At 36.6% G+C, this 22,898-nt stretch overlaps 5 protein-coding genes across 6 annotated transcripts; 4 read left to right on the top strand and 1 right to left on the bottom strand.

Moving 5' to 3' along the window:
• Window positions 1-97: 97 nt before the first annotated feature.
• Window positions 98-2,109, top strand: LOC141826572 (putative serine/threonine-protein kinase PIX13). Its single transcript, XM_074713831.1, has 6 exons — window positions 98-266; window positions 356-702; window positions 779-914; window positions 1,016-1,158; window positions 1,250-1,373; window positions 1,456-2,109. The coding sequence occupies exons 1-6, from the start codon at window positions 230-232 to the stop codon at window positions 1,818-1,820; spliced, it is 1,152 nt and encodes a 383-aa protein (XP_074569932.1). The 5' UTR covers window positions 98-229; the 3' UTR covers window positions 1,821-2,109.
• Window positions 2,110-5,075: 2,966 nt separating this feature from the next.
• On the top strand, window positions 5,076-5,777 carry LOC141826571 (uncharacterized). Its single transcript, XM_074713830.1, has one exon. It carries the CDS (start codon window positions 5,102-5,104, stop codon window positions 5,606-5,608), a length of 507 nt encoding a protein of 168 aa, XP_074569931.1. The 5' UTR covers window positions 5,076-5,101; the 3' UTR covers window positions 5,609-5,777.
• Window positions 5,778-5,999: 222 nt separating this feature from the next.
• LOC141828355 (cyclin-B1-2-like) lies at window positions 6,000-8,730 on the top strand. The gene is made up of 4 exons (XM_074715780.1): window positions 6,000-6,247; window positions 6,387-6,487; window positions 7,282-7,379; window positions 8,432-8,730. The coding sequence occupies exons 1-4, from the start codon at window positions 6,125-6,127 to the stop codon at window positions 8,530-8,532; spliced, it is 423 nt and encodes a 140-aa protein (XP_074571881.1). The 5' UTR covers window positions 6,000-6,124; the 3' UTR covers window positions 8,533-8,730.
• A 449-nt stretch (window positions 8,731-9,179) lies between these two features.
• On the top strand, window positions 9,180-16,646 carry LOC141826569 (mitogen-activated protein kinase 9-like). Its single transcript, XM_074713827.1, has 11 exons — window positions 9,180-9,537; window positions 10,146-10,554; window positions 10,641-10,768; window positions 10,868-10,927; window positions 12,195-12,344; window positions 14,804-14,959; window positions 15,076-15,213; window positions 15,297-15,370; window positions 15,466-15,567; window positions 15,667-15,910; window positions 16,238-16,646. The coding sequence occupies exons 1-11, from the start codon at window positions 9,520-9,522 to the stop codon at window positions 16,307-16,309; spliced, it is 1,551 nt and encodes a 516-aa protein (XP_074569928.1). The 5' UTR covers window positions 9,180-9,519; the 3' UTR covers window positions 16,310-16,646.
• Window positions 16,647-16,997: 351 nt separating this feature from the next.
• LOC141826570 (calcium and calcium/calmodulin-dependent serine/threonine-protein kinase-like) lies at window positions 16,998-21,762 on the bottom strand. Of its 2 annotated transcripts, XM_074713829.1 has the most exons (8): window positions 21,749-21,762; window positions 20,818-21,605; window positions 20,273-20,327; window positions 18,644-18,754; window positions 18,297-18,529; window positions 17,892-18,099; window positions 17,381-17,440; window positions 16,998-17,304 (listed from the first exon to the last, which is right to left on the bottom strand). In XM_074713829.1, exons 2-8 carry the CDS (start codon window positions 21,516-21,518, stop codon window positions 17,128-17,130), a joined length of 1,545 nt encoding a protein of 514 aa, XP_074569930.1. In that variant the 5' UTR covers window positions 21,519-21,605; window positions 21,749-21,762; the 3' UTR covers window positions 16,998-17,127. The 2 variants fall into 2 exon arrangements, with proteins under 2 accessions (XP_074569930.1, XP_074569929.1); XM_074713828.1 differs by having other exon boundaries at window positions 20,818-21,750.
• Between the last annotated feature and the right edge of the window lie 1,136 nt (window positions 21,763-22,898).

Below are 22,898 nucleotides of genomic sequence, written 5' to 3' on the forward strand. Positions count from 1 at the left end.
TGTTCTTCATGATAAACAAGTGCCTTCCCTTCCCATAATCCATTTCTAGTGCTCATTGACGCGATCCAAACACACAGAAAGGTCAACCTTGCTCTTTCTTTCTCCCTCCCTTTTCTTGCCCTTTTCCTTTCCCTTTCCCTTTCCCTTCTCCACATTTCTTCTTCTTCTTCTCTTAAAGAGCAGAGATCAAATTCAACAGCGCAGAGCGAGCAGCAGTTCAGAACCAGGCATGGGGAACTGCCTGCCCTTCCCTGCAACCAATTCAGGTTCATATTCATGTTCATGTTCAAAATCCAATCCAAACCGAACAAATCTTATCTTCTGATCGCTGCGTGTTTCTGTCTCTTTCTCTCAGTTGCGACTGCAGGGGCCAGCAGCAGCGGACCGGCGATCGACAGGTTCTCCACGCGCAGCGGGAGCATTTTCAGCCAGTCCGACGGCAGCTTCATGAGCGCCGACGAGGCGTTCCCCGACGGCCGGATCCTCGAGGTGCCCAACCTCCGGGCCTTCACCTTCTCGGAGCTGCGAGCCGCCACGAGGAACTTCAAGGCCGACGCGGTCCTCGGCGAGGGAGGCTTCGGGAGGGTGTACAAAGGGTGGGTGGAGGAGAAGACCCTGAACCCTGCCAAGAGCGGCCTCGGCATGGTGGTGGCGGTCAAGAAATTGAACACCGAGGGCATGCAGGGCCTCGAACAGTGGCAGGTAAAAGAAAACTTCTCCTTGACAAATTTCGTACTTTCTCAACCAGTCGGCCTCACCCACAAACGTCTGAGTGCAGTCGGAAGTCGACTTCCTCGGCCGGCTTTCGCACCCCAACCTCGTCAAGCTCTTGGGCTACTGCTTGGACGAGAAGGAGCACCTTCTTGTTTACGAGTACATGGCCAAGGGAAGCCTGGAGAACCACCTCTTCAGAAGTGAGTTTCACGGTTAATGCATCGTACAGTGCTTCAGACTCGTGCTAAAGGGTTTGTGTGTGTGTGTGTGTGTGTTTTTGCCTTTCAAATTTTGGGGGCAGGAGGTGCCGCCTTCGAGCCGCTTTCGTGGAGCTTGAGGCTCAAGATAGTCACAGGCGCTGCCCGAGGGCTCGCGTTCCTGCACGCGTCGGAGAGGCAAATCATCTACCGTGACTTCAAGGCTTCCAACATCCTCCTCGACTCGGTGAATGTTTTTTTTTTTTTATAATCCAAGTGTCCAGATCTTACGATTCGATTATCTTAAAAGGCTTCGTTGGATTGTCGTGTGAATGTAGAATTACACTGCGAAGCTCTCGGATTTTGGACTAGCAAAGCACGGGCCGGGCGAAGGGGACTCGCATGTCACCACGCGAGTCATGGGCACCTATGGATATGCCGCGCCCGAATATGTTAGCACGGGTAAGTATATTCACAACTTCGAAGAAGATACTTCTATAGGACCGTCCTCTTACGGCTATTTTGTTCATTGATTTTCATATAGGTCATTTGTACGTAAAGAGCGATGTGTACGGATTCGGGGCGGTGCTACTCGAGATGCTCTCAGGTCAGCGGGCATTCGACCCGAGTCGGCCAAGCGGGCAACACAACTTTGTAGAATACTCGAAACCCCACTTAGCGGACCGCCGAAAGTTAGCCCAACTAATGGACCCCCGGCTCGAGGGGCAGTATCCCTCCAAGGGGGCTCGCCTAGCCGCCCAACTCACCCTCAAGTGCCTCACGGTTGACCCCAAGAGTCGACCATCGATGAAAGAAGTGGTGCAGGCCCTAGAGCAGATAGAGCTAGAAACCCTAAAAGGCAGACCTAGAAGTGTCTCCCAAAGCTCAAGCCATTCACAACAGAACTAGCCAGCCCTTGAAGGCCCCTTTCAATTGCATGAGTTCCCCAGTTTTGACTGTTTATTATTATTATTATTATTTCTTTTAGTTTTTTATTTTTATTTTTTATTTTTCTTCTGATTTTTGTTTTAGTTCTGATGATGACTTGAGAGATTAGTGCAATGTGCATGCCTTCCACTAAAGATGAATGTAATGGAGCTTTCACAAAGAGATGCATTCATTGGTCAATAAGGTGGAAGCATGATTCTTCTTGTTTAAAGGAAGAAGAAGAAGATTGTGTTGCTTTGTTGAATTCTAAGATCGGATTAACAAATAAACAAGGCTTTTCTTGGATATGTAGGAGACTCTTTTGTTGATTTTGGAGGGTTGAAGAACAAAAAAGATGAATTTAAAAAATTAAAAAGGGCAAGTAGGTTCATGGCAACTTAGCTTCTTCCTCTTTTGGAAGATCATGATGAATGCGAAACTATATTTTATAAAAAGGAGTTTTGATCATCATATCTACCTTTAGGATTAGAGAAATAGTTAGGTTAGAGGTTTCCGAATGAGTGTCGCATCGAATTCGGCATGAAGCAATTTGTCATAGATCTTGACCGCTAGTGGGAAATGTTTGTCATGGGTCCAAGTTTGATTGACTTATGATTGAATTAGGTTTGGCACGTGAGTCATGCTTAATAAGACCCATAGGTTGAGTCACTCTCGTCTAGCTTAACCGATGGACTATGTTAGATCTTGCACGCGTGCCCAATTCTTTCATAGGTCATGTTTTGCTTGACCTAAATCGGGTCGGATTGCAAACCCCGCAACCCAATCTATACCTCTTGGTTAGCTCCACACTATGTTTAGATAATTAGAAGAGGAGGATTTTGAAACCAAAAAAAAAATACTTAGCAAATTGTTAGGGAGAAATAATCATTTATAAATTTATTTATTTTAACTTGTTCATACTTATTTATTAATAAAGTATTTTTCTAATTAATAATATAATTTATTGATTGATTAAATAGGAGTTTATTGTATTGGACTGGGACTCCTCCAAACTCGGCCCACTGGGCCTGGCGGGTTGCCCACGTGAGAAACATGCACAATGCCCACTGAGGTGAAGCCCTTTTAAGGCATGATGTGATCTTAAATAATAAGATGAGATAATCATATAATTAGTGTTGTCAAACGGATCAACCTATGATGGAATATATTAATCTATAAAAAATCTATCGTATGGTGGGGGTGGGACGGACTAACCAACCATTTTGATCGGATTAGAAAATTTCAACCCAATCCAACTCAAGACAGGTTACAGATTAGGCGGACCAATCTACGAACCTACTAAAAAATAAAAAATATATATAATGTTAAAATTTTTACGTTTGGATTGCGAATTAGATGAGTTAAATCCACCAGTTTAAATAAAAAATATATATAGAAAATATTAAAAATTTTAAGTTTAATTGCGGATTAGGTGAGTTAAGCTCACAATCCCATTAAAAATTTTATTTTTATTTTAAATTTTAGAAGAAAAAAAATAAGTTTCTCAACTCGTGAGCCAACTCAAGCCCACCAACGGGCCAACCTGCGTAGGTCGTGGGTTTGAATGATCAATTCATCTAGATCAATCTTAAAATAAATTGATAAAATATCAATCTAATCTAATTGAATTATTTGATAAGGTGGACAACAATCCTGACTAAATTGATGACTCTATATGTAATGAGAGTTGGATTCTCTGTTCTTCTTACAGCAAAAGATGAAATATGTCATCTCAATTTATTTAAATTATCCCATAACATTTATGAGAATGTAAATTAAGATGTAGTTATAGCTTATGACAAATGATGGACATTAAGAATTGAATTCTCTCGCATCATACATCGTATATTCGCGATGCTTAAATTACTGGTGATTGATCTATGGGACGGGTTGTCCATCTTTAAAAATTAAAAAAATAAATTAACAAAATTAGATGAAATAAATTGGATTCAAACATCCATAAAAATCGTTCATGGACTGGAGATTCTCGTCCACTAAGACTTTTGACCGCCAAGTCGACTCCTTGAATGGATCAAACCCGCAAGACAAGCGAAAAAGACCCAAATCCACTGGAGAACGAACGACTGAGAAAATTAAATAATAAATAATAAATAAAATAAAATAAATAATCAAAAGAAACCATGGAAGAAGGCACGTGTAGTATCTTCGGATGGCTCCCACGTAATTAAGTTAGATTTTTGACCGAGACAAAGATTCGATTTTGTGCTACCTCAGCCTTCCACTGAGTTGACTCGAATCGATCAGTCAACGACCGCAATTTTGATTCACTAAATTTCATGGATATTTGTTTCTTCCCGCGATGACCAGCTGCCTCCAGTCAACCGGTCCGATTTCGTTAGATTTCTGATCGATCACACTGTCGATTATGTTAGATTTCGTAAGTGTTTTTCTTTGTCATGGGTTGCGGATTAAACGAATTAGTTCACTAATTCATTAAAAATATATATATATATATATATATAATTAAAATTAACAGATTTATTAAATTTTTTATTTTATTTATGAATTTTGAAAATATTTTTTTTAATCCATAAGTCAATCCAAACTTATCCTGGATTGGCCCATCTAAATTGACAATTCACATAGATTATTCTATTTAAATTCATTTTTAAATAGATTAATAAAATTTTAATCTAATACATTTAAATTATTTAATAGGACGATTAATTTAACTCAAAATTATTGAAAAATTAATTGAGTTGGACTAGCTAAGCAACATAACTTGACCATCCAAATAATTAAGTAAACCGGAAGAGTTTTAGATTGATTAGGCAGGGTTAGATCGTGTTAGACCTGGCTTACTTTGATTTATAGGTTAGATTTCACGAAAATTACTTAATTTACATGTAAAATAAAAAACATATTTATTATATATTGATTTGTTATACTTTTAATATTTTTACAAATCTTTAATTATTTTATTATTTTATTTTATATAAAAATAAGTCGGTTATGCTAAATGAAAATCTGTTTGATTGACGATTAATTATCTATTTATTTTAAAAAAATAGCAATTCAGTATACTTTGATTTTGTTTTTCTTTTTTCAAGAAAGATAAAAATTCATCACATCATTAATTTGTGACTTAACCGTGTTATTAATTAGCGGTTGAAAAACAGCATGTCATCACATCACCCAATTAATTAATTAATTAATTAATTAATTAAATCAATAATCGGAGAAAAGGCTGAGCCGTATAAGTGTCGTCGTCTCCGAACGATTGTCACCCAATTAACTGATCCATGGCAGTGGGCGACGCATACTCCGCCTTCATGGCGACGTGGAAGAAGCACGCGTCGCGTGCCGCGTGCCGGCTCCCGAGCCTCGCCAAGCTGGCCCCAGGCGGCCGGAAGAGGATCGGGGCCGGCGGCGCGGGCTTGCTACTCCGCCTCGTCCCCTTCCTCGGAAACAGAGGAAATAACAGCAGCAATCAGAAGAAGAAGAAGAAGATGATGAGAAAGGTGAGGTCGCAGATATCAGTAGATGGAGAAGACGAGGGCGTGTGGCGGAAGACGATACTGATGGGGGAGAAGTGCCAGCCGCTCGACTTCTCCGGCTCCATCCACTACGACAGCGCCGGGAGGCAGGTGTCCATGCCACGGACGCCGTTCCGGTCGCCGGCAATTTCTTTCGCCTTCCGCGACGAAGAAGGAGAAAAAGAAGAAGAAGAAAGGAGAAAAAGCAGAAGAAGATCGAGAGAAGGAGAAGAAGAAGAAGAAGAAGAAGAAGTTCACCGGAAAGAGTTCTGAAATGTTTCTATGCAGAATTCCAACTAGTGTTCAATCTGTAATTTGTGAATTGTGATGTGGCTGCTTGTAAATGTCCAACCAAGTGTTGAGGTTTGATTAAATTAGTCGACATGATTTTACTTTTAATTAAATTATAAAAAAATGTATTTTGAGGGAAAATGCACACATATTTCCATGAAATTAGTTCATTTCTCATAATTTTTTGGAAATTATTTCACTTTAGTTTCTAGACCTTGAAGTTTTTGGAGAGTTAGATTTAATTTACAGAATCACAAGCATTAAAGTAAATTATCTGAACATTCAAGGGGTAAAGTGAAATTTACTTTGGTACGGCGCCCTCCACATTGTTTGCAGATTTCCCGATCACGCCTTGCGCGAATCGTAACGCGGTTGAGGACGTTGATCCGACGGCTGTGGCTCATCTTAACGTCGGACGCCGGCCGGTTGCGTCTTCATCAAGCAGCCACTCGCAGACGCACTTCCGGACAAGTTCGAGCGAGTGAAGGAAGAGAAGAGATGTCGTCGAAGTCGGTGATCGAGCACGAGGTGGTGGCGAATCACGACGTCCTCCGTTTCGGTTTGCACGCTGTCAAGGGCGACATCGTCGGATCCCATCCCCTCCAATCCCTTCGCGACTCTGTAAACCCTGACTCTTCGTTCTTTTTATTCGCTACTTTGATTCGTTTTTTTCCTTTCCGGATCTACGGATTTGGAGTCTCGGTGGATGTTCTTTATTCTTCCTGAGAGCTTAACCCTAATTCCTGTTTGATTGGGTCAGACGAGTAGATTCTGGGAGGAGAAGAAGCGCCTGGGGTTGGATCTTACCTATGGATCAGCTTTCAATCTGAGGAGGGATCTCGATGCGCAAATTTTCTCCAGGTATGGCCTTTTCCCCTGAGACGTTGGTAAATCGCTAAATGTCTACGATAGTAGTGTTAGGTTGGAGATCAGAAAACGAAAATGTTGTTTGTCCAAATCCACATTGAACGGGAAGAATGAAGATTAGTTACTATTTATGACAAGCTGAACACAAACTGTAAATTATAATCAAACAAGTTGAATCAATCAGATTGACAGTGCAAGGCGCGGAGGGATTTTTTTTTTTTTAAAAAAGCCACAGATAATGTAATTGAAATTGTGCTACCATGATGTGAAATAGCAAGTAGATGAAAATGCATCAACTTATGATTGTGAAAGTTTTATATGAAATTCTGGTTTCCACTTGCCGTATATATATTTGATTGTTCCTGAAGCTAAGAAGTTACTTCTTTATTTGTTCAAGATATTTCTAGAAGCAAAAAAAAAAATTTTAAACACAAAAGAAGGATTTCTAGATGAGAAACTATGGAAGAATATGGTGTGATACGCACCCAGGGTTCTTGGAAATAAAAATTTTATACACCTAAAATTTAGCATTCACCTTCTCTTCTGTTCATTATTCAGTCAACTTCCAAAATCCATTAAAACTGTAAGGGTTATACCAGCCTGTAATTGTTGAAATCATCCGATCATTTCTAAGAGCTCAATTTGAATATTCTGCTATTGTTTTTGAAATGTAGGAGGCTTATTAAGTCTGTATCACTATTGATTTTGCTTCACTTATACAAATTGTTTTTGTTTGAACTGGAGTCCTGCCTTACAATACTTCTAATGAGAGAGCATTAAAATTTCAGATTTCAGAGGCCTCCTGGAGCACTGACATCATCGATGCTAGGCTTTGAGGCTCTCACCGGTGGCTTGGACGACTTTGCTTTTGAGGATTACCTCAATTGTATGCATTTTCCTTTTACACACTTTGCGTTTTGGTTTCATTCGTCATCAATTAGATTTTGCGTGACCTATAGCATTTGTTTTGACAAAAGATAGAGCATTGTGCTTCAAGATTTAGGCAATAAACTACACTTTTGGACACCTAAAAGTTTATAATAATTGACTTAGGATTCAACACAGTTAAAATATTGAATAAATTTGTGATTTCCACAATGCAAGCTCATTTGTAAATCAGCGTGTAGATCGACATGGACTATACAAAATGACACAGAAGGGGCTACAAACTGATGTACAGGACTTGTCCTTAAAATACATTTTTGGACATTTGGAAACTTGAAATGACCAATTTGGGATGTACCACAACTAAATATAGGAAAAATTCATGATTCTCCAGCGGAATCTGAATTGCAAATCAGTGTGTGGCAAAATTTATTGCTGAAAAATATTCCTTTCGCACCTCATGACTTTAAATGTTTAATTTTGGAGCTTTCAAAGCTAAATATGGGATAATTTTGTGACTTTCACAGTGCAAGAATTATGCAAATCAGCTTGCAACATCTTTCAGAGGGAAAACTCACAACCACTGTTTCTACAAAGATATATTCCTACAATATATAAATTCCTATAATATGATCCTTGTTCTATAGACAGATTTTGTGCTGTACTGCTGTGATAGTCCCTATCTCAACTGCTGCTGCTGCTTCTAATTATTAGTATACTCATTCTAGCACAAGCATATCTTGATTTGGCATGAGACAATTCCATAATCTGTGATATATGCCACAATTATGGATTTCATATCTGATACAGCACCATTCATTTTGCTTCCCGTTTGTTTGATGTATTATTCATCCGTCAAACACCGCTAAGCGGCAGAGCTTACCAACTGTTTGATATGCATGCCCACTTAAAACTTCAGTCAAGAGTCTTGTCAGTTAAGCCAGCGTAAATGTCTTATTTGCAATAATATTCCTTAGACCTGCATTATATGTTTCCATATTATGTTATTTTACGCTCTGAGATTCAATTGTATTTTCTGTTGCCAATCTCCAGTGCCACAAGATTCAGAATCCAACAGACCATCAGACCTGCATCACGCCATGGAAGTTCGTCTTGGTGTATCAAAGGGGCCTGCCTTCCCAAGTTTTATGTAACCACCCCCCTGGGCTCGCTGAACCCTAATTTTCTGAATGAGTCCATTTGGAGACAAATTAGGGTTATTGAAATGATCTTCCCTGCTTTATATTGACATTCAGAGCTTTTACTGGATGGATTATTCTGTAGCAGCTTGTAATAGATAAGAGAACAACTTTTAGACTCAAAATTGCTCAATGGTTTCAAGTTTAGTTTTGTTTGTGTAAATAAGTAATTTATAATTGATAAATGATGTATTAGTTGACTAGTTTTTGTATAAAAACAACTAAACTATGTGCAGCTAATCCATGTTAAATAATAATTAGCCATTATATAATTAGGGATCATATCATTGTTGTGTTCATGATAACATGACCAGCACTAATTCCATTTGTGAGTGTTTTTTTTAAATTAAAAAATAATTTAAAATTTAATCACTGTTATAAGTTTAACGTCCACAATATAATTTTATAAATACATCATTTGAAATTTAAAAGTTTATGACAATATGATCCTTTAATTTTTAAATGGCATATTAGCTTTAATGCCATTTTTTTTAAAAAAAACGAAATTTAAATTCAAAAAAAAAAAACACAATCGCCTTCTCTTTTATTTTCACTTTACCTTGCTAAATTTAAAAATTGTTCACTTTTTCCAATCGTTTAAAAAATTCCTATTGTGTCGCAGAGAGGGAGAGGTGGTAGAAGAGGGCGAGAGGCTCGTAGGGTTGGCGATGCCGCGTTGGCCGCCCACCTTCCCTCGTCCTCGCCGCTCCTCGACCATCGCCTTTTTATGGGGAGTCGATGCCTCTTGGATGGGCTCCATCGCTTGTTCTCGCGCCATCCCCGCCGTGTCACCGTTGCGTCATCCTTGATCACAACAAAGCAATCCGGGACACAGTAGAGGAAGAGGAGGAGGAATCAGAGAACTAGTTTCTGGGTGAACAGAATTCTGGAATAGTTGGTCTTGCAATCATCTTGGTGCCCCGGAGGACGGAGAAGGCCGCCATGGAACCTCAAAAGAAGGTCTTTTATTGTCTTTCCTTTTAAAATTTTTATCTTTGATTTTTTTTCTTTGTCATTTTCTCAGTTGTCAGTATGTTTACGTTGCTTGAGGCATTGCCAATGTTCTGCACTATAGCGTTTTCCAAAAATTTGTTCTTGAATGGCAATTTGGATTTCTTTTCATTCATCTAGGACATGTTGTTATTTGGATCGTAGAGTTCTTGCTTCAAGATTAGCATTTATGTTTCTCCAGAACGTATATTTAATGCGGGTTAAACTGTATTGTTTGCTCTCATGTTGTTTTGAGATTACTCACTGTGGCAGATGTTTTTTTAAAAAAAAAATTATTTTACACTGAAGCTTGGAATTAGTTATAAACTGTTTGAATTTTATTCATTCATCAGATAATTTTTCCAGTTCATTCTCGTTTTTTTTTCTTTCAAGATTTTTGTTTTTCTCTGTTTTCAGCTTGGATTGTTTGACTTTTATTCATTTATAAGCTTTTTGGCAGTCCATTCTCGGTTTTGTTTCCTGGAAGGTTTTCATTTTCCTCTGTTTTCAGTTTGAATTTGTCTTTGATCAACTCCTTTTTTGTATCATTGACTTCATAATTCATCTACTTCATTCAGAGCAAGCTAGAAAATGAATTCTTCACGGAATATAGTGAAGGAAGCCGATATCATGTACAAGAGGTTATTGGAAAGGGAAGCTATGGGGTAGTTGGGGCTGCAATTGACACCCATACTGGAGAGAGGGTGGCCATCAAGAAGATCAATGATGTCTTTGAACATGTTTCTGATGCCACTCGAATTCTGAGAGAGATCAAGTTGCTTAGGCTGCTACGCCACCCTGACATTGTAGAAATTAAGCATATAATGCTTCCTCCATCTCGAAGGGAATTCAGAGACATTTATGTTGTTTTTGAGTTGATGGAATCAGATCTTCATCAGGTTATAAAGGCAAATGATGACCTCACACCTGAACACCACCAATTCTTCTTGTACCAGCTTCTTCGAGCACTTAAGTATATTCATGCAGGTTAACGGCCATCACTAACATTATATCCCACAAGACTTATAGTTGAGTCATTGAACATTCAGATATTTTCTCTCTTCTATATGCAGCCAATGTTTTTCACCGAGATTTAAAGCCAAAGAACATTCTCGCTAATGCAGACTGCAAACTGAAAGTTTGCGATTTTGGCCTTGCCAGAGTAGCATTCAATGATGCTCCATCAGCTATATTTTGGACAGTATGTGCTATCTTTTTGTAATTAAGCATTCTAAGTCATAATGTGGTTGGTAATTGCTTAACTTTAATGTTGCTAACCTCTCTCTTTTCCCTCCTATAGGATTATGTGGCTACAAGGTGGTATCGTGCTCCTGAATTATGTGGCTCGTTTTTTTCTAAAGTAAGATGAATTGTAGTTTCTGCTCCTACAATTGCTGTCTATGAACCAATTAACCTAGAATATGAAGGTTGTAAAGTTTCTTACTAAGCATTAACCAGATATGTCTCTGTCAATTCTGGTATACAAATAGTATCAGATTCTCTAAATAAGCCATTATGTAATACCATCACAGTCAACATTGCTAGGATGGTTAAGGTTATAGATGAGATACTATGCTATTGTCATGGTTCCATATAAATTTTTTTAGGCACCAGATCTCTGAAATATTGTCATGGTTCCATTGATCATGACACTGGATTTTCTGTAGAAGAAACTGTCTTTTAATGCTATTACCCTAACCTTCAAAAAGCAGGCTGAAAGCAACTACAGTGTTCTGAGGTGTTCGGATAAAAAGTCTAGAACTAGGAAAATAGTAGTCATATACTTGTGAAGGGTAATATCTTTAGATTTGATGAATCTTCATCCTATTTGCTGAATTGGTACAACTTGTCATGATAATGTCATAGTACCCCTTTGTTCATCTACTAGTAAAGTTCATTGGTATTTTGTACTATTAGGAAGTGATTATTGCCCACACAAATAGAAGCTCCTTTCTGAAAGCAATTAGAATACATATTTTAAACTATCCTCATTTTCACACTACCAGTTTTTTCTTATAGTTACTCCTTTTATTTCCTTGTTAATGTTCGTTTTTTCATTCTATTCCATAAACTGGTTAAAATCCATTAGAAGATCAGATTGACAAGCTCAATCATATTAGTAGTCATTTCCACTGTACCAGCATTTCAGGGTCTAGGAGATTTTGTTGAATAATCTACACAACTAGTTCTTCTTTTCAAAAGCTCTTGCTAAGGTAACTGCACTACTCGAGTTGTAAATCAAATAGGTGCCTTGTTTTTATGATGACTCTTTTTGGAAATTATTCATATGTATGCTCAGTCATGAAACTGACAAACATGTAGTGTCACTGATTTTAAACAGCAGGCTGGGCCTAACAAACAATATGGCTATAGAAAAACAAGTTGTGAGTGGAACATTGCTAATCTAATTTTGACATGTATTTTCTGTAGTTGCATCGACATGGATAAGGTTCAGGTTGGTTGTAATTTAATATACGTTATTTTGATGGGTTAACAAAAATTTCTTAGATATGGCTAGTTGATAATTCACCTTTACCTTGTTGAAATTACTACTAGAGGTACAATATCTCTATGAATTATGCTTTCTAGTTATACTGATTGTCATCTATGACATTTCGGATTTATAGTACACTCCTGCAATTGATATTTGGAGCATAGGATGCATCTTCGCCGAAATGCTCACAGGAAGACCTTTATTCCCTGGCAAGAATGTTGTGCATCAGTTGGATCTCATGACTGATCTCCTTGGCACACCTTCAGCTGAATCCATTGCTAAGGTTTGTCCTTCATTTATCTTTGTTTCATAAACAATGATATATTCATCAATATCCACTTCTTATTGAAAAATAGATCTAAGATATCTAACTCTTACAGGATTTCATATTCTTTCATCTTAACTATTCTATCAATTGTTTTCTTGTTATTGAAACTACATTTGATATATTCAAAATTTATTTTATTTATTTTTAAACCTTTGGTTTCTAAACTTTTTTATCCACAATGCAAATTTCAAATTTAGTCTAATTATACTCTATCAATTAACATAATTTTTATGCAAATAACACAGGTGTGCCATGGTAGTTTATGATTGATTACTTCATCTCACAGTAATGTAAAATGACACAGACTTAGAGATGATCCTTAAAATAAATCTTCAATTATAGAAAAATTATTTGGCACACTCAATGGCTCTAACAGTAGTAACATTATTCTTATCATATGTTTTATCATATTAATATAATTAAACATTCCTTCTTTTGCTAAACTCACCACATTAGATGTCTAGGGTCTCTATTAGAAACTTTTTCTAGATAAATACAAATCCTTTTCAAATTCTTCTTATTTCTCTGTATTTTTCCATTAGTTTTATTTTTAAAATAAATAACACCTATAGTTCTGGTTATCTTTTATTCTCCCCTCAATAACTCTTTCATGACTTTAATAGTATGACTCATAAATTGGATTCCTCTATGATTAGAGCAACTTTTTAATTCTCAAAACTTTAGTGAATAAATAATACACCTTCATCTCCAAACTCATTCAAATTTCAATAGGAACATTTCTGTACTTACTACGAGCTGTTTACTTACCTCACTTGTTCTATTATTACGAACAAATATATGATTTCTAAATCTTCTATAATTTTTAGTCTCTATGACAAAATAATCTCTAAATGTTGATTGCACAGTTTATAAAAATACTCTTTCCATTATTCTTTATTTGAGCTCAGTGTCTATATTTTCATTCTTTAGCTTTTGCCATATGATAAATGTTTTATCTCCCCATTCTTAGTTCATAGATTACTATATAACTTATCCTTCAAACTTTGTTATGCTATTTTTTTGCTTCAATTTTAGCTACTTTATACATCAAATTATCTTTATTTCTATGATTTTACCAATCTTTAAAACATTTTTAAACTAATAGCTTTTTGTACCTCCTTTGGCCACCACCAACTCTCCTTATATGCCTTACCTCTATCTTTAGATTCTTTAGGATTGATCTAAGTTATATTCTAGATCTAGTCCACAAAAATCTTATTGTCAAACTCTTCATTCCAACTTTAAAATTTCATAGCAATCAGCTTAATTACCTTAATTACTAAAGGAGCCTATTATGAACTTATGTGCTTTGAGAAATTTTCTTAGTTAATTTATATTGAATTGGATGTCATCCAGCTGCAGCACCTCCATTTTTAGCTATAGGAGCCAAAATGATTCCTAAATCAGTAATATCAGATATGACTCTTGTGTATGATTCTAGTTAGGACAAATTATAGTTTACCCATGTCACCAAGTGCCATTATAGTCAATTAAATTCTCATATAACAGTCTTTTTTTGTATCACTTTGCCCATTTATTGTAACCAAATTTAGCACATCAGCTTTGGTCACTTGGCGACCAGTGATAAAATCTACAAATCACAAATAGGGGACTTTAAAAAATTCACCTGTTGATAATATTCTACTATGCTAGCCACACATGATTGAATTGGTGAGAAAATCCACCTGTTTATAATGAAGATAACTTGAATCTCTTGTTGGTAAACTATCACTCAGTAATCTTGCTTCTTAAACATTCAAATATACATAGATGTTGAGCTTCAGCTTTATACCATTTCAGCTTCATTCATTAGAAGAAAAGTATTGTTTATTGGGCTATTTAAGAGGAACAAACAACAGTTTTACTGAAAGAGACTCTAAATCTTCTGTGCCTTTTTTTAATCATGTGAAATAAGATATTTGTGATTTTACGGGTGGAGCTACATGAATTTCATATTTTAGTTTGCATTAGAGCCTATTAAAGATAATGCAGAATACATCCTAGTTCATTATGGAAGTTGATTGATAATTCTCACATGCGTTTTCTCTATGTGAAGAAGGTTTGCACTACAATGCATATCTGGCATTTAATACTGATCATCCTGCAGTGAGCCAATGATTTGTTGGGATAGAACAAAATAATTTCATATAAATTGAACAATGCGGGTGTGTGCATGAACATATTTTTGACAGGCTACAAGCTAAGCTAAAATATGCAAAATTTTCTTTTTTAGTACTCTGCTACTTTGCATATCTGGCTAAGATGCCAGCAGATGAGGACCTTAACTAATTAATGCTACTAGAACTTCACATCATCTTTTCAAACTCCTTTCAATGTGTTATTCAGCTTATTTGATATATATATTGAATACATACTTATTAGTATTCTTATCACCACTGTTGTTTAACATGCAGATTCGAAATGAGAAAGCTAAAAGGTATTTAAGTAATATGAGGAAGAAACAACCTATCCCATTCCATCAAAAGTTTCCTTGTGTAGATTCTTTGGCTCTGCGTTTACTTGAACGTCTTCTAGCATTTGATCCTAAGGATCGGCCTACTGCTGAAGAGGTAGGGTTTAGTTAACTTGGTGGGTTTTTAAAAATGAAATACCTTGGATTTTTTTTCCAAATAGTGAAATATATATGAAACTGACATATAGTTTATTTCTCTTATTTTTCTTTCAGGCATTGAATGATCCTTATTTTCGATGCCTGGCAAATGTTGACCGTGAACCTTCGACACAACCTATATCAAAACTAGAGTTTGAGTTTGAAAGGAGAAAATTGACAAAAGATGATGTACGGGAGTTGATTTATCGAGAGGTACAATACTACAACTGCAAATATGTTACCTGTTGATTTTCCAAAGTATTCTATTAACTGTAATGCTTTTTTGCATCAAGCAGATCTTGGAGTATCATCCTCAGATGTTGCAGGAGTATCTACGTGGTGGAAATCAAATTAACTTTATGTACCCTAGGTCATATCTAATTCCTTCCCATTCATGATATTGCAATTACTTCTACATGTATTTCCATCAATTTGCATTTATCTAAATCTGTTGTTTTCCATCAGTGGAGTAGACCTCTTTAAGCGACAATTTGCTCATCTCGAAGAGCATTATGGTAATAAAGGCGATAAGAATGCTGCCATTCGGCAACATGCCTCCTTACCAAGGTATTACCTTTTTGTAAAATAGCTAGTTCATCATCTGTTTCTGCTACTTCACAATTGCTACTTTTATATTCTCTTAGCACACATATCATGTTATTGCAGGGAGAGGGTTGGTGGGAACAAAGATGGCTCTGCTGATGACAATAATGAATATGAAGGGCGAAGTGTTGAATCTGTTGCCCGCACTACTCTTGAGAGCCCTACTAGGTCACAGCACGATGAGAGGTCGGATCACTCATCCATTGCTGATGTAAACAGATCAAAAATTGGTGCACGTAGCTTGTTGAAGAGCGAAAGCATCAGTGCTTCCAAGTGTGTAGTGGTCAAACAAAGGAAGGATAAAGAAGTAAGCGCACACTTGCAATCAGTACAGTATATTTTGTTCCTGATCCTGATCCACTCTATAACTTCCCGTTTTGCAGTATTAGCAGTAAGTTATACATGATGCTTTCTGAGAAAGTGTCTTTTTAGCTCGACGTTAAGGATATTACTAAAACTATTATAACCAAACAACTATGTAATTAGCAATGTTAGGACAGCGAAAGAGCATCTCGGTTAAAGTTCATCTAAGCTCTTTCATGTGCAGAGTTTTGAATAAGAACCTAACAAGAAACATTGGGTTTACATGTGGAAATTTTTTAACGAGAGAATTCATTGTCTTACATTCTTTCAGGAGGAAATAGACGAGTCCACAGAATACTCGGCCGATGGGTTGGCCTCCGAGTTCTCACATTTACATTCCTGATAGGATCACACAGTCGATGGGTTCCCGGCAAGTTCACACATTTATATTCACTCTTGACAAGTCAAAGGATGTGTGAGAAACTCCAGAGTTAATTGGCAGAGTATATTGATCATGGCGTGCCCGAGTAAAGCCTTAAGCTCAGGTTAACAGACAAGCTTCATCAACAAGCTCTCTGGAAGCCATATCTATTTGCATTACTATTGTATCTCATACAAGATTGCACCAACCAGCAGACATCTGCATTCCTGTAACGATTCAACTGTTTTGTTTACACCTGAGCCAAAGGTTTGGGGAATGTTAAATCATTTTTATTTTGATTGAGAAATGTTAAATTATTTGATACTGATGATCATCTTGAAGAAGATATGGAAGTGGATGTTCATAGAATATCATTCAAAAAATTCAGCAAACTCACAAATCTAGGCTTGTTTCGGAGTAAATATTAGGTTTGCCTTTGGCTCATAGAAACTAACTCTGTTTTCTAGTTCTGAGAATTGTTCCAAAATCACACTTGTTTGGTTAGCAGTTCGCAAACACATCGAGTGTGTTGCAAAGGATCTACAAAGATCAAACGGCTGCTATGCTATGTACACTGCAAGTCTGTATACATGCCTCAACATGAATAGTTAAACAGACAATACAGAAATAATAACAAATATCATTTGTTTCATATTAAAATGTTTGTAAATTGCATCAAGTACTGATTTTGGCAAACTCAAAAGAACCACAATTGTCATTACTCATTACCAACATTTATATCATCTACTTATTCCTAAATTGCAAGCGTTAATAGTCATGGGAAACCTCATCAAACTCTCTTAGAGTGGTCGCAAGGAAGACAAGACGACGTCTTGCAGAGAGCTATCAACCTGCATCGCTGCTTTGAACTCGTCGAATGTGACCTTCCCATCGCTATTCGCATCCATCTGATCAAATATCTCATCCAGCTTCCCTGGTTCAGCTATATCCGCAGGTAAACAATCCTCTGGCAAGGCCTGCAAAGTAAAATCTTAATCAGTAATGTGTTTTGTTGCAGATGAAGATGATATATAGGTGACGCATGCAAATTACTCGAAGCATTGATGCCAGTTCTTCCTTGCTGATATAGCCGGACCTGTCTGTATCATACATCTGCGCAAATAGAGTACAAACAAATCAATAATATTTAGGGAAAAAAGAAAGAAGAGTCTAATGATATTTTAAAAAAATGGGAAACAAAAATGAATTTGAATCGCAAGGTTATTTAGACCATGGGACTGGTTGTTGAATAACCACCTTGCGGTTCAAATTCTTTTTTCCCCCTGTATTTTGCAAAGTTAAATACGAGGATACATTGAAAAATCTTGTGCAACAACCAGCTGATAGCTTCAAGATCCAGGAAAATAGAATAGCTTTGACTATAATGGTTACCCATCCATATTGTTACACAAAAGCTGGATGTCGTAATCTTTAATTGTATTCTTGAGATTCAAAATTCTTAGCTTTCATAATGGGGAAAGCTAAATAGGAGCTCCAATGCATGTGTTGTGTTTTCTGCCTAAACTGTTCTATTTCAGATAATCTTGTGAACAATGATATTTACCTGAAAACAAAGTCGTAGAGCCTCATCTCCTCGTGAATTCTTGAGACTTGAAAGGCCGCAAAGGATCTCTCTCATGTCAACAGTTCCATCCCGGTTGTTGTCAAATAGATCAAAAACACGAGAAGCTAGGGGTATTAGTGAATTCATCTTCATCGCCTTCAGGACTTCCTCAAATTCTGACAAAGTGGCATTCTCTCCATTTGAACATCTGCACCCAGCAACACTTGCTTTTAGAAATTTTTATTTGACATCAAAGCTTTCTTTTGTCTGATAAATGTTGATCAAATGCATTTTTTTTAGATGCTTTAAAGCACTTCAGTATTGACGTACACAGTCAACTTGGTTGGCAAAGCAATATCTAACATGAAAATTAGGAATTTAAGAGTTGAAGGTTTATAAAATTACATCCTCTTGAAATGTAGGTGTAGATTTTCTAATTCCTCCGGGGTGAGATCATGTGACCCTAGCAGGCTCTTCAGTTTCTTTGTTCTTAGTGCAACCTTGCTGCTTAACACACTTGCTATAGCAGCTGCACGCAATTTCCTCCGAGCATTAAATTTTTGCAGTTTAGTGACAACCTCTGGAACCATGAGGTCCTGTTTTGCAGAATCCCCTATAACCCATGGATGCTTTAGTAGCTGCTTAGATAGACAATCAATTATGATGAATGTTAGGCAATACGATAGAATTGAATGACAAAATCAAAATGATCAAGTGACCTCTAAACAATCTATGTGAAGCACTAATCATACATCAGTAGCAGTAGGTCTTTTGTAAGGCTCTACCGACAACAGTCTGGATATTAAATCCTTCGCTGAGAGTGAAATAGTCTTCCATGTAGGATCCTCAAAGCTAAAATCACCCTAGATATACACAATTGTTAAACAATGAAAATGAGTATCATGTATAAAAGTTCAAAAAGAAGATAATAAAGAAATAACAAAGTATCATCTACAATGATCAATAATGTGCAAATTATAGATAATCTTAAGAATGAGAACAAAGTATTTAGAGGTTTCTCATACTTCAAGTTAACATGGAGGAATTTTGTTTTAAAGCTCCTCAAAAGAAAAGATTATTATCGAGGGTGTGAAGGTTTGCATAATTGCATTAACTGAGAATATATAACAGTCAAATTATTATTTTTAATAAGGCTTGTAGATGACAAGAATAGGGTAAAATTATTTTAAAAATAGATGAATTCTTTATAGTGGTTCACCAATTTTGTTAAATATTATATGTAACCATTGAGTAGAACAATTGCCATTCTAACACCAACATGAGAGGCTGTAGAATTGCCTTAAATGTTTTAATTATCAGAGCCTCATGAGCACATTATGAATGGCCTCAAGATCGAGAACAAATCATTTAAAGGTTTCTCATTCTTTCAAGTGTGGATGAATGCTCTTATTTAACAGTTCAATACTATGAATGGCTCACTCAAACTTATCCACAAAGACTTTGCAAAAGAAAGGGCAACTTTCATGGCCCATAAAGGTTTTGCATAATTGTCTCAATTAAGTTTATTTAATAAATGGTACAAACTGTATACACAGAGGAATTTCTAGAATAGTTTCATCAATTTCATTAAGATTAATCTATAACAGTTGACTAATCATTACCATACTAACACCAAGCAATGTTACAACTTTCTCAAGATTGAATATATATATATATATATATAGAGAGAGAGAGAGAGAGAGAGAGAGAAAAAATGACAGAAGTTTGCATAATCACATAAACTAAATTGAACTAATGTATAGAAAAGTTAAAAAAGCAAGAAAGAAAAATCTACAATAATCAAATTTTATTAAGTTTTAAATATGAAGAAAAAAAGAAACTTGATTTACAAAGTTTTAACTTTATGAAATATTTTGACAAACAAGTTAAGCACATTTATCAGGAGGAAAATCAAAGACGAGATTGAGCTAGGCTTCTTATATCTAATGTCAGTTTGTCAATGTGAAGCTACTTTATCAGGACTTGGCTGACTGGGTTCAAGTTTAATGAAAAAACACATACAACTTTGGGTAGGTACCTAGTTTCTCTTGCCAAAAACACACATGACTAATAACATCAAATATTTTGGTAAACAAACTCCATCCTTCAAAGATGCAAACAAAAGTGAATGACATTCTCCCTCAAATATAGATACACACATTTTATTTCCAAAAAGATGAACAACATCCCCCCTCAAGTATAGATTATTGTGCAATTATAATTGATGATATAAAATCTCCTAACGCATTCACAAATTCATGATTGAAACCTGATTTTTTTTGTTATCTATGACAAATTAAAAAGGAGTTATATGAAGCAATGTCATGCATTATATTTGATATACGGGAAATTGGTGCAGATATCATTATTGATAAACTTACATTCAGTATGCGTTGCTGCTTTTCACGATTGGTTGCTGCAGCAAATGGCGGGCATCTGTGACAATGGATAAAGGAGTTACCATAAAAGTGCACGTTATTTTGTCTGAAGAACACTAGATACAACTTGAATATGATAATTGATAAATCATCCTCATTCCTATCATGTTCCATTATCACCGTGTTCCTACTCTCCTCTAGCCTTAGGAGTGGCAAGAAATTGATTTATTATATTAAATACAAAGTTTCAGTAAGGATCCTGAAAGTAAATGTTGTCATTACTATCCTAGGCAAATGAAACAGACTCAAATGTAAGTCTTGGAGTCAGAAGTGATAAAATCAGCACAGTTCACGATCTCAAAACCTGCAATTTCTATGTCTGTCTTTCTTTCCTATGTGAAACTTTGTATTTATATGTCACACCAAACAAGAGACAGTTCTTGTCAACTACACATAAAAAATAGATAGTCTTTGCTTTCCACAAGGAAGACACGAGGGATTAAAGTATATGATTACAAATTGTTGTAAATCAAAATTAAATGGCATACCCTGATAAAAGGATATAAAGGATGACCCCAAGAGACCACATATCACTAGCTGCTGAAACTTGGTGCCTGGATAGAGCTTCAGGTGAGACATAGTCAATCGATCCAAACAGTGCAACGATAGGATCAGAGTGATCCTCCACAGAACTCAAGCCAAAGTCCATTATCTTCAAATGGGACATGTTTCTGTCCAAGAACAAGCAGTTCTCCGGTTTAAGATCGCGATGGATGATGTTTGCTTTATGAAGTGCCTCCAATCCACTGGCTATCTGCCTAATGACCACAGCTGCTTCGAATTCTGAGTAGCGGTCATGAGTCACGATTCTATCAAACAGCTCCCCGCCGTGACAAAGTTCCAGGACAAGATGAACTCCATCTGAATCGTCGTACACATCGTAAAGGTTGAGCACGTTGTTGTGAGGGGAGACCTTCTCCACAATCCGCCGCATGACTAGGATTTCATTGGTTAGCAAAGCATCCGATATGGAGACTTGCTTCCATGTGCTTATGCTATCGAGACCATCGTTCTTCGGCTTTGACCCAGGAGGCATGCAGCCGAATCGTCTGAGGGTCTTGATAGCAACCTGGCTCATTTCTCCGGTTGATTTGCTGATGCCCTTTCTCACCACGGAGAATCCCCCACGACCAAGGACATCGGCGATCTCATAATCATCAGATAGTCTTCTACGATCATGCCTCGCCATAGTCCCGAGAAAGCAAACCTTGTCCAAATTAGGGCACGCTTCTTGCTCAAGATTTCTTTGGTTCTACAGTCAAGAACCCCGAAAGCCCTAGAACTCCCAATTATCACTGTCCGGTTGAAAGAAACAATTGAAGAAACTCCGAAAGTTTTCATTTCCCCCATTGTTTAATGAACAGGGAGCCGGCGACGCGCCGACCATATTTTATTGCGAAAAGAAAAAGCAAGTAGTACCTAGAGAAAGCGACACCTTGATGTCCAAAGAATCCTTAGAAGCCGTCTCCACCGACGGCGAGAGAAAGAGGGGTTCCGCCTCTCCTCCGCCGCCTTCTCCTCTCCCTGATCCTTTCCATGTTACTTCTTTCTCAGAGGCACTCGCCGGTGCCGGCGGCAACTCGAGCAGCGGCAGGTCCTCCAGATCGAGATCGGAACATCAGATCCATACACATCGAGCTTTGTCGCCTCAGATCCGTCTCCATCCCCAAATCCCTAGTTCATTACTGTAACAGCAAAGCAAGAAATCGAGCCCGAGCAGAAGCGCGAACTGGAAGACAAAAACGATATTTTGAATAAAAAGCCATCGGACCGAGAGAAGAAGCATGACGTCATTTTAAAGTAAATTTTAATAAAAATTTAATTGACTTTTTAAAAAATGTAATTTATGAAAAGTGGGCCCTTTTAATGTATTTTTTTTCAAAAACATAAATTTTGAAAATTACCTAATTATTAAATTATCATAATTTTTTTATCTATTTTAATGAGTTTCAAACTTTCGAAATTAATAAATTTATTATGTATTTATTAGATTGTGACAAATTTATTGCCACATCTGTTTTTTTTTTCTAATACGTTGTGAGTTGTTGCCATGTCATGTCATCAATTATTTATATATATATATATATATTTTAAAATTTACATCAAATAAACCCCCAAATAAATTTATACCCATTTGTAAAGGGCTTATTTGGTATAAGGTTTGAAAATAACATTATAAAATTAATTTAAAAGTATTTAGCACTTATTGATGATCGGGTAGAATGTACTTTTATTTATTAATTTTAATAATTCGGATATTTAGATTTTATAAATCTAATTAATTATGAAGAAAAGATAGATGATTTTTTTTTTTGATTTATCTATCGGATAGATCTGAAAATATTCATGATAATTTATCTAATAACCGACCATAGTTGAAAATCTACTATAAAATTTGCACTTACTCTAGTTGGATTTCAAACCATGATACTTTATGAATCCATCTAACGCCTTATCACTATATTACACTCAAGGGCGGATAGAATGTACATTTATGTGTGTGTGTGGTAAAAAAAAAATCACCCTAGACATCCTCATGGGTGTAGTCGAGTTGACATTCAGATAATAA

The sequence above is a fragment of the Curcuma longa genome, chromosome 4, assembly GCF_044706935.1.
Source record: "Curcuma longa cultivar G26 ecotype Majalengka, Jawa Barat chromosome 4, ITB_CL_G26_1.1, whole genome shotgun sequence".
Taxonomy (NCBI): domain Eukaryota; kingdom Viridiplantae; phylum Streptophyta; class Magnoliopsida; order Zingiberales; family Zingiberaceae; genus Curcuma; species Curcuma longa.